This window comes from Atta cephalotes (assembly GCF_000143395.1).
Source record: "Atta cephalotes unplaced genomic scaffold scaffold00009, whole genome shotgun sequence".
Lineage (NCBI taxonomy): Eukaryota > Metazoa > Arthropoda > Insecta > Hymenoptera > Formicidae > Atta > Atta cephalotes.
In genome coordinates, this window is record NW_012130073.1 from 4534843 (window position 1) to 4547878 (window position 13036).

Sequence of the window (13036 nt, forward strand, 5' to 3'; positions counted from 1 at the left end):
ATATATATATAAATATCCATATTATAGATATATACTTAAAAAATAAAATCTTTTATTTTCTAATACATGTCAAGTTCTATTTTTTATATAAAAATATTTTATATAAAAACATGTGATGTATTATTAGTGTTGGAAAAATTATAATATAAACAACAGTAGGCAGCTCTAATATGACAATTTCAACATTTTTAGAAATAAAATAAATCTGTTTAAATAAGAGGAAGATATTTATGTCCTCGTTATATGCGATGCGAATGATATATTTCTCAAGTATCGAATTCATGTAACAAGAGTGAAGGTATTATTTATGTCTATTAAAGAAGATATGTAGTTAAATCATATCTGTTATACAAACAATATTATATAACAAGATTTTTTTGCGTGATAATTTATGCTATTATTTGTATTCTCAAATCACATAAAAGATTATATTTAATTACGACAAATACGTTTTATCATATTATAAATATGCATGACCAAAAATTACTCCAGTGATAAATGATATAAAAGTTAATCATCATACACGCACAAAAATGTTTGTCAATTGGTTTATACTTACCGTTATTTTGAATAGTAAAAGCAGCAGGATAAATCAAGTTCACATTTGACAGAGATAAATTATATTTTAAAATTCTAATAATTTGATTTAAAGTACAGTAAAATAAAGTAAAGATTTCTTTGCAAAACCTATGCTTTACATAATACAAATGTAAATTACTATTATCAAAATTAATACTATTTATTCAAAAGTAAAATTGCTATTTATCAAAAAGATCAGAATCTTGACAAAGTAAAAAAAATTAATACTTCACAAAAACAGTTTTAATAAAATAATAAAATGATATGATATTTCGTTATTTGCCTTGTTATATTACATAAGTAACGTATCAACAAATATATAAATTTAAATAAAGTAAAAGAAATAAATTCAAACTTAAAATTATTTGAATTTTCTCATCTAAATAGTTAAGTACAATATATATTTTTAAAAGATACCAAACTTTCGAATTTCTACTTTAAATTTCACATATAAATCTTTGTTGCCATGCATTATTAAGATATTACGTGTTATTGTTCTATTCTTTTTACGATACTAGTTTTCTTAACTTTTCGAATTTACGATACACTACTTGGTAAAGTTTTCAGCGCAGTAATAAATATTAGATTATCATGAAAAAGTGATGTGATATTCATGCGCAAAAGTCGATACAGAGCTTTGTACCTTTTGTGGATATGTTATGTATTTTATGTTATTTATTTTCTTAAGATATTCAATGTTCTTAAGAAATATTTAGTGTACACATATGCACTGTGTGATATCATTAATTAAGATATGGTAAGCGTAATAACATTTTCTCTAAGCTACAAAGTACTATTATACATTTGACTTTTTGTAAATATTGTGATGGTACCATCTATTTAATGATATATTTTAATTTAAAAGAAGTAATATTAATATCAAAGTATGTAATTAAAATGCAAAATATGATTAAAATAAAAAATTTTAATGTAATTAAAATTGATATTTAGCAATATATAAAATAATAATCTTTAAAAATAAAATCCTTAAAAAACCTTCTATACAAAATTAGAATAAAATCATATATCAATTGAAAACATAATTATTCAGAATAATAAACTAATTATGTTCAAAGAATGATAATGTTATAATGGATCTCGTTAACCAGGGGCGGCGAAGTAAAATTTTTTAGTGTATGGAGTTCCCGAAGATAAATTGAGGAAGAAGAGAGGAAGGGGGGGGGAGATAAATATATTTACTCATACATATTCCTCATACTTTTTTACATGGCAAAAGTAGCTGCTTTAATTTTATTTTTTAAAATAAAATTATTAATTTATTGCTCCTCCATATTTAACTTATCGACCATTTCTCGATAAATGTACAATATGATTTAGACTTCTGTTTCATTGTCAAGCGAAGATCGATCGATAATTTTTTAAATGTCTTAAATAAGAAAATAATCTTTTGTTTGAAAGTTGATATCGGAATCGTTAAAAAAACGCGAATAAATTTTACTGGTATTCTGGTACAAGATCTCCGATCTCGAGATTGTCTTGTAAAAATTACATCTTTCAAGCAATGCACTAGCATTTTTCGTATGTTTGTAATTTCTAAAAACATTTTACAATGTAATTGAAGCTTTTGTTCATCAAAACAATTTTCTGATTTCTCATCAGACTTTGATGTCAAATTATAAAACTGAGTTATTTCTTGGACTGTAACATTGTTTTTGCCTATCGCAAAATTTTCAAATAAATTTAAAAGCATCATAGTTTCTGAATTAAATCGATTATTCATTGACATTATGACGTGATCAAAAATTTCGAAATACATTTTTCGATAATAATCTTACGGTATGTGAAAAATATGAGAATTGCTAGTACTGCTTTCCTCACATAACACTTAGGTACATTATGTAAGATATCAAGGTATTTCGGTTCTTCTAAGCTAGAGCACTAGTTTATCTTTATAAAATAATGCCATATATTATCGAATTTTGATTCTCGCATTTGAGTGAGCAGTATTAATCACTGTCCTAATTTTTTTATAAGCTTAATTTATATTTAAGTCTGATTTTTGTAACTCGATGTTCAAAATCTCAATTCTAAAATCTCAATCTGAAAAATTTCTATTGTTGAGAATAACAAAAAATAAAAATTGAAGACTTCTAGATGATTCTCTTTGATGAATCTGGCTACTTTCGCGGATATACTGCATCTGTCATCATCAATGTGCAATGGATATAAATCAGATTGGGAAGATATGGCTATTCAGGACAGAAGTCTGTCACAAGTCCTGATCAAATATTATACAGATATGAAATTCAGTGTATGGAATTCCATACTTTGAATTATTCAATGTATGAAGTATTCCATATCAACCACTGGAGTGGCCGCCCCTGTCGTTAACAAAAGTAAGCTCCGGTTTTCTGTAGTCAGTATGAAATAATTTAATAGTTTAATAATTTAATAGTTTTCACTCTGTTTTCGTAACATGATAACTTCTGAAAGACAAATAGCATAGAGGTAGAAAGAAAGAAAGAAAGAAATATTATGTACAGACATTTCATTTTTAAAGATATCTCCTTATATCTGGATATCTTCTTATGATAAATGTTTGGAATTTTAATATCGCCGGAGGCATACTGGAACGTGAACGGAAAAATTTACTACCACTTGTAGTACTCAAGTAACAAGAAAAAGTCACTATAATGCTTTTACGGAAAGTGTAACAATTTGTAAACAGGAAATAAAAACTGAAATGTTAAACACATCTCCGTTAAAACATCCCCATTAACACTTATAAAAATATTAACATGGCTTTTATAGGTTTTCTTTTTTTTCGCTTGTTTCAGCTCATCGGCGAATGCGAACAATAACTAATTATTTCTTGGTAAATCTTTCCATTGCGGATCTTATGATGTCATTGCTCAACTGCGCATTCAACTTTATCTTTCTCCTTAACTCTAATTGGCCCTTCGGAATAGTGTATTGCACTATCAACAACTTCGTAGCACACGTGACCGTTGCTTCCAGTGTTTTTACTCTCGTCGTAATTTCATTTGACAGGTAAGTTTTTATTAGAAATTTCTTTCTACATACATATCTGTTTCTTTCTCAGCCTCTTTCCTTGTAATAACATTATCAATATTAGTTATCTAAAATTATCATGTAATTTATTATAAAAATATAAAAATAATTATTCGTTGCAGTTTCTAAATTTTTAACGATAAATCATTTGTTTAACTTTGTTTGAAATTGTTTTCTTTAATTAAATAAAGAAAATAGATTAAATAAAGAAAATAGATTATTAACTATTTGTAATGTTGTATAGTGATAAATTATAAAAGTAAGAGTTATATCTAATAAAAGAAGATACAATGCAAATTAAACAATTTTATGTAATATATATAAATTAAACAATTTTATGTAATATATATAAATATTTTGTTTTATAACAGTAATATTGTTCATTATAATTCCAATCATATGGACACAACCAATAATTTATTGTATAATAAATATATATTTGTATAAACTACTTTTCTATTCTCTCTAAAACTTTTATTTGTTTATAATAGATGTTTTAAGTTTCGTTTTTTTCATCGATTTATTTTATACGGAATAAAATAATTTGTTTTCTGTTGATATGGGGTTTACGCAATTAATTGTAAGATACGTCGAGAAAATAGAGACACACGAACACTCGGTTTCATAGATTCTTTTTAATAGACATATGAAAAGCTACCAATGCGGCGAAAACGCTGTATGTAAGCCGTGGAGGAGAATGTCATCATTTAAATTGATATCATTCGTATATCGATATCGAATCGATATGCAATCTGAAGAGATAGTCGAACGTACTGAATCGTACCACTTCACTCGTTTGTTCAGGAAACGAGTAAAATGTGTAAATGTATAATACATACCAATAAATTCATTTTTCTTCCTTTATCTCACATTGTTTTATTTCGTTATGCATTCTTTCTTTTTTCAATAAAACCTAAAATGATAATTTTATTTTCTTTATATTTTCAATATATCGTAATTTATATCTTCAATAAGCGTGCATATGATTAATTCTATTTTAGAAATTATTAATTCTATTTATATTACTAATACAAATAAAATATATGTAATAAAATCATTCTCTTAAAATTTGTGTAATTGCATTAAAATGATTCATTCACAACATATCTATGTATAATAAAAATATTTTCTTAAAATTTGGGTAATTGTATTGAAATGCTTCATTCACGATATAAATTACTCTTTTTACATAGCACAAAATAAAAAAATATATACATCTACAACTATTTAGTTTTTGTTAAAGTAAATTTGTTTTAATTATATAAGTACGTAAATATGTTTAAAAATTATATAAGTACGTAAATATGCATTTTTTTATTTCCCAAGTATTAAAAAATTATTTAAATAATTAAAATCTAAAATAAAATCTATCATAAAATAATATTATCTAATCTAGCCTACTGGTAAAGATTAGTCGGTATTACATCCTGTCAATTATTACATCCTGTTTAATTGATAAACGTGGTAGAAGTGATAAACTGTTATTATTGCGTGCATGCGGGAGGTATAAGGATAATAATGTTAATATCGAAACTAGAAACGTGTTTATAATCTGATGAATGTTTGTGAGAAACACACAATAATTTATGAATTATACATTGTATCATTCTGTTAGTGAGATAATTCTAATTAGCATCACATTAATAATGTAGTTATATTTAATCATCGATTTCAACTCTCAGATGTTAAACAATTATGAATAAGATTTTGTTTTATTCAATACGTTAATATAACATTTTACGATATTTTTTTATTTTACATTTTTCTTTGAAAATATGATTATACGTATATTTAATACCTATCTTCTCTTATATATCTTCAGGAGGTACGAAAATCAAAATGCTTTGATCTATCTAAAAATTACATAGAATATTATTTAAAAAAAACTAAAACAATATTAAAATTTTTAACCGATTGACCATGCAATTTTTAAAAAAGAAAGAGCTAAAATTAGAATTTTATGCATGGTGTTGTATGACATATGCATTAAATAATGGATATATATATAATAACTTACATAATTACATAATTACTTACGTTTAAAATGCTTTAATCCACATAAAAAACATATAAATAGTTAGAACAAATCTTTTTTTACATGCTTGCAAGAATTTTAACTCTACTCACGTGTAATTTATTTGTATACAAGTAAAAAACTGATGAAAGCATGGCTATTTGAGCATTTAAAGAAATATATGCGGAAAACTTGACAACGCTGTTGCCTTCCGATATTACGTTAGATTGTGGCTTGCTTCATCCTGTAACACATGTGTGATGAATATATATGTGCTTGCTTATAACCTATTGTTATGTTTGTAACTGTAAAACACGTATAATGATACGTGAAAATAATATTTTAACCTTAACTGTCAATTACTAGTGTGCAACTCGAGTAGGAATACCAACCTCATTTTCAGAATGCAACGTTGCCAAGTTATCGATAATCATTGAACATAAAACATTAAATTACTTGCATTTTCTAATAATAGAATGTTAATATTATAATTTATAATTAAAAATTAGCAATCAATGTTATATTTAATTTTAATAAACCATAAATTAGTCTTTCTTATTATTAAAAGATTTTCATATATTAGATTGATATTATCAATAAGTAGAATAATAGCGTACCCTCCTCACGATCCACTCCGCAAGTGATTGATCGTACATCCTTAAATTGGACTTAATTTAATCGTATCTATTATATAATAAGCTTTTCATACTGAACACAATTGTGGAATTATTAAACATACTTATGTTCGGAATGGCTTTTGATCGGAATTATATCATTTTATTGAACAATTTCATTGGGATAGATATCTGCTCTAATCTCTCTATTTTTTATTTTTTACAATATTACCCTTCAATATTTAAAAATTAAATTCTAAAGGCTTCCAAAAATTTGTTTGCGCGTATGGCCCTAAAGTTTCAGGGTTGCTAAAACTAATTTATTGATTCGTTTTCAAAATATCTTACTCTTACTTAGATAATTATTTATGATAATATTGACATTCATTTGATCTTCATGTATTTTGTTCATTAAAGTATTAAACAATTATTATAAAGTAATAAAATTAATAATTTAATTAAATGTAAATATATTTATTAATTATTTTATTAATTGTTATTATTAACTATTATTATTAAGCATTATTACATTAATTATTCTTTCAACAATCTCATTAAATGTCGTATTATTATTAGCTTGCAATTAATAATCAACTTATAATAAATTGACTAAAAGTTTCATTACTTTAATATATTTTAGTATAAATTATTTTAACGTACAGTAATTTTAACGAAGAATGTTCAAATTTTTAATCATTTTAGTATTTAAATATTTCTTTGTTTTCTTTTTATTATTATTGATCTTCATATATTTATTATTATTCCTGTTTTTAGTTTGTTTATCTATAAGTTTACAAATACAATTTTAAAGTATTTATTAAATTTTAGCTTTTTGATTCAGTTTCAATCTGATTTACCTTAGTATTTATCTTTTAAAATGTAATATTTTAACAAAAAATTAATACAAGCAAACATAAAAAAAAGTATATAAGTTCAATATAAGTTGAATACTTCATTCAACTTATATAAGTATATATAATTAGTCATTACAAGAAATCCATTTCAGAAACGTGTAATATTTTATCTTTTATTAAGAATTTTATAAAGAATTATTTTTTTCTTTTCATCTTCATTCATCAAAAATAAAAAGAACAAATTATTATGAATAAAATTCCAACGCGCAACTCTCATTTTTCACTGCATAGATATTAAAAATGCTGATAATCAATTTTATGGAAATCACGTCACGTTAATAAAAATTGGTATATCATCTTGCCATTAATCACGTGCTCCAAATTTATTATTAATATGGAATATATAGATATATATCAAGCGGGAGAATAAATGTTATTTATAATATTATAGAACCATTCATAATATTCTTTAAAATAACATTAATATATGTTCAGAAAATGTGCATTAAATATATGCGTATAGCAATTTCTGGTTATGTTCTTTATGCAAACGATGACTTGTATTTATATAAGTTTTAATAAAAAAACAAGACATTTGCGAATTGGGAATTGCACGCTAGTGTATGTAGAGTCAAGTTATACATATGCCATATTAACGCGAAACTGGACAATGTACTCAGCTTATTAATCAATATCTGTGATGTGCAATAAATATAGTTTACCCTCGCGAAATCGAATGAATTAATTGTATTCTCATTAATGAAAATGTTGAACTAATACACTATTATCGATTCATGTAAACAACACGAAAACATTGTAAATAAAAAATAAAAGTAACTGAATATAGATGCAGTAATTTAATACATAAAATAGAAAATGTGTTATATATTTTTAAGTACAATATATTTTCATATTAATCATATTTCCCATTTTTTAATATTGTTTTCTCTTTTCGTAGAGCAAAATAAAATACACATAACATAATGTAGCAAATAAATATTACAAGTTAAATAAAGACAACATTTATTAAGTAATATGTGAAATTTAATATTTTAATTATTAAAATATTTTTCATATCATGAATTAATAAATTGCAAAAAATTATTGAACTTAATCTTTTATGAAAGAGAAATACGACAATTTTCCTATAAAAATTAAAGATAGAAAAAAAATTTCAGATAGAAGATAAACTTCTACACTCTTTCTTTCCTCTGTTATACTATATTATACTAATATATTATTATAATAGTTTATACAATAGCGCACGCAAATAATAAATCAAATTTAGAAGCATTCGACATATAAAGCAGAGAGAGATTCTCTTCTTTCTTTAATTAAAGTTAGAACATAAATTATTCGTTACGACAGCCCTCAAGATGATAAAGAAAAGATAAGATACAAATTCATGCTCGTCGGTCATTCCACTATCGATGCAGTTAACCCGAAGGTCACAGATTAATATCTGATTCGTTCCACATAAAGCGTTCAAAGAAAAAAAGACTATCACATTACTTTTTTATCAATACTTTTTTATCTTATACTATATCATTACTTTTAAGTTTGATTATAATAATTATATTATAATAATTATTTATTGTAGATTTGATTAAACATATTTATCTATTTAAAAATTCAATAATGAAGAATTCGAAATATATTACTGTAAAAAATGTTTCCTTTCTCATCATGTAAATGATATTTTACGAATTAGTTCTATTTTATTTCTTTAAGCACGAAAGAAACAAGCCTGGTACAGGTGTGTTTAAATATAATGTATAAAGACTTTTAAACTTTTCACAAAGTTGTTTAAACTTTTTATTTTTAATAGCCATATCAAATTTGTCAAAATATTTTACTAAGAATATTTTGTCTATAAATTTTGGCCATCTAGTATAATGATCGTTAATAAGAACAATCAAGTTATAACAAGAGTTTATTCATTAAAAGTTAGAAAATTTTTGCCGTTCATTTAACAAAATAATTATACATAAATTATACTTCAATGTTATTGTCAAGTTGTCAATTAATTACTTGTGGCAAGACAAGAATTTTAAAGTTTCATACTTAAATTATTTTATGGTAAATTAACTGCGTGTTGGAAATTGATGCTGAAGTTGTGTGGAACTTTAGAACTAGAAATGGGTAAGGGATGAATATAATGAACATTAATTGATGTAGGAAGATCAGAACTGCTTTTTGAAGTGCCTGTTATCAGAAAGATTATAGTAATTAACGATCACTCAAACTGTCGAATAACTGAAGACTGAAGAAAATGAACTGTAATTGGATTAATTTACGTTTTATAGAAACTGTAGCTCTTAACTTTTCTAATTTCTAATTTGTCCCATTTGTACTTAATATAAACGCAAACATTACTCTGATTACCTTAAAATAATTAAGAAAAATAGAATAATGATTTAAATTAGAATGCTCTTCTTGTATGCAGACTGATTAATTTTGCCGATAGTTCATTACACTTGACATAAAATAAAAACTTTGTGTTAAGTATTAAATTAAAATATAGATTAATTCGATACAATCTTTCATTATGTTTTCATAAAGAATTTTAATAAAGAATGAAATTAAAACAAACGTTTGATCAATAATGAAATTCGAAATCTTATGCACGCATATCGCAGTTTATATATTACATCAAGATGACATAAAAGATTATTAATATTGAAATCGTAACTATAATTAAGTTTATCATATTTAAGTTTATCATTTCACAAATTTCAACTTTTCGATCCGATTGGCGATCCATCAATTAATAACAGCTCATTAAAGGTAAAAGTGAATTAACGATCAATCAATGTCAACAGTCAATAATCCAATTTTGCCAAAGATTTTTCCGATGGAATTATAAAATATCCAATTTTTGATTCGTATTTTATAAATATTGAATTATCAATTTGCATGTCAATATTTCGCGCTTTACTGCTTTTTATATTACATTATCCTTCTCTCATCAATAAAAAATTAATAAATACTCTTAAAGATAAGAACGCAATCAATTTTAAGCATCATATAATAATAATAATTCAGTGTTCGCGTATTAAAGATTGTTTAGAGCTTCGGTAACGTTAAAGTTTATAAATAACAATAATAAATAAAAAGTTTATATTTAATTAGCTGTAGTTGGAGGTAAAAGTGGATTATCTTAGCACATTAAACAAGTTCAGTATTACAATGCTTTTCACGTCTTGATCGATGAATGAGAAGTTCGAACAGTTCTAGATAGCTATGCTTCTCACGTACTGCGATTTGTATGTGCACAGGTTGGACTGACAATATACCAGAAATTAGATTTGCTACCCATTAAACATTTATTAGACACTACACTTACAGCCTTTATCTCTTTGTAATATGCCATATTATATATCACATCTATATATCCTGATACTTCGTTGACCCATAAATAACTCAATAAGAGATATAAATTAATTATGTAACTTCTAACATAAGAAATAATGAATTTAGTTATTGCCAGATAATAAAGTGACAAAGTCCGTAGAAAATTTATCTCTCTTCTATTCCTTATTATTGCTGTAATGAGAAATAATTTTTATTTTATTCTTTTGTTAATACCGTTGGTTTTTCCTTCGCTTGGTACTCAAAGAGTATTCTCTTGTGACAATGAGTTTTCTCTTCGTAATGCAATGTACTAATAATTTTATTATATGACTCAAGATAAAAATAGAAATTTATCTTTTCACGTATCATTTCATCACATTAAAACATTTTGAAGTCAGAAATATATGGGACGACTTATGTATAAATCGGTTGATAAATATATAAAGAAAATATGTGTTAAATTTAACTAGTATGTTAATTACTAGTTAAATTTACTTTTAATATAAATTTACTTCTAACTTTTTATATATTAAAAAAAATATATTTAAAAAAATAATGAAAATATTACGTCTTTGAGACGAATATTCATATGCAATTTTCGTGTCTAGACATCCTCATGTATTAGTATTTTACCTGTAATAAATGTCTTGATATGTTTTCGGAGATAGCTCATCGTACAGTTATTTACAAACAGGTTTCAAGTTGTAATTCTTATCACATATACAGAACTTCGCGTTCTCGTGAAAAATGTCATTATGGTTTCAACGGCTTTATTAAAATAAATATCTTGTCATCATGAAAAAATTCATGAAGAAAACAACAATGTAACCGTTTTGTCTACGTCACTTATTGTTTTGGTTTTATACAATACTACACAACAGCTGCATTTATCTGCTTTTTTCATAGAAAAGATTTTTTTTCAAAGAAAGATGAGGGTCACAGCAGAAATGCGTCAGGGGTGATTTTTAACTAAAATTTAAAAGTTAGGGATTATTAGTTGTAATTTTTTTTTATTTGCATTGTTAAATATTTTGACAATAATATCAAATTTCTATTGAAATAAATCTTTTTTATATTAAAATTTTATATTAAAATTTAAGAAAGTTTAAATATATTAAAGTAAAAATCGAAAAATGTTAATGGGCGATATGGAGTTGATGGTAAAGCGGAAGGTAAATCAATGATTGATAATTCTTTTAATAATGTAACAAAAATTTAAATAAGAAATTTTGAACGTTTCGACTATATTTTTTAACCATCCTCAGCAAATAATAAATAACATTTTTCCTATCGTGATGCAAATGTACTATGTATTAACATGATGTAACGCTTTTCATGTGTCATTGCGCTTTATTTTCCACGCCTCCACATCATCCTTTGACATTTTTCGATTTTTATTGAAGATTAAGAGTCCTATAATTTAATTTATTGTACATATTTTCAAGTAAATATCTGAATTATTCAGATATTTTTATTTGTCTTTATAAATCTAAAGATAAGATAATTAACTGTGCTATTAAAATTTTAATAAAGATTGAAACCTATTAAAGCAATATTTGTATGTTAAATGTTTTGAAAGGTATCTTCTAATATTTTTTATAACAGATATAACTAGCTCATAATTTTTCAAATGTTAAATATTATTTACAATTTCAAAAATAAATTTGTTTTATATTTATTAAGCTAACTTTTTTAATACTGAACAGTTTTGTTGGTATCAACAACTAATAAATAATAGTGACAAAATACGATATGAGAGATTTTATCATTTGGTTCAATTATTTCTTCATGACAGCTTTCATCGTTTGTCTGAAAACATTAAACAGAGAAATTTCTCAGAGTAGTAACAAAGTGTTAAGATCTCAAAGAGTATCAAGTTTTCATTATTAGCATACGATGTATAATGATACAATGTATAATGACAGACACAAATACGAGCATTCGGCCTACATACATGCGGCAAACTATCCTGCTTTCAAATACGCATTCGGTAGCATTATTTATTAGAAATTAAGATTTAATTTGTAATATCTTTGTGAACTTAATAAAGAAGAATAAAAATAGTTTCCTTTCTTTGATTATAATTTATACGCCGATATAGACACTTACGTAGAAATTCTATTGTAGATTTATACATTTCTAAAACTTCCTCCGATTTCACGAGAACATAAAGCGTAGAAGTAATTGTCAAGTTTCCTCGGAAACTCGCTGAGTAGTTTATTGCATGGCAAATGAACATCCATATTAACGTAGATTATTTATTATCTCAATCAATAAAACTAAATCGATGATAATTGAATAACATTATAAAATACACAATTAAATTCATGAACTTTTGTTTATTGTAAAGATAATGTATTGTAAAGATAATGTATATGACCTTTTTTTAATTCTCTCATTCGACTAATTAATAAAATATGTTACACTGAAATAAATCCGTATTCAATAACAGTATTCAAATAATTTTCATATAACATATTAAAATTTCATAATATATAATTTCATAATATATTTCATAATATAGCATAACATTTTAACAAAGATATATATATATATATATATATATATATAATATATATATAATATAT

At 24.5% G+C, this 13036-nt stretch overlaps 1 protein-coding gene across 1 annotated transcript in view; it reads left to right on the forward strand.

The window, feature by feature from the left end:
• Positions 1 to 13036, forward strand: part of LOC105627649 (tachykinin-like peptides receptor 86C) — a 50550-nt gene that overhangs the window by 16705 nt on the left and 20809 nt on the right. Inside the window, exon 2 of the mRNA XM_012208927.1 lies at positions 3378 to 3591. Coding sequence (XP_012064317.1) covers positions 3378 to 3591 — 214 coding nt within the window. The remainder of the gene's footprint in view (positions 1 to 3377; positions 3592 to 13036) is intronic.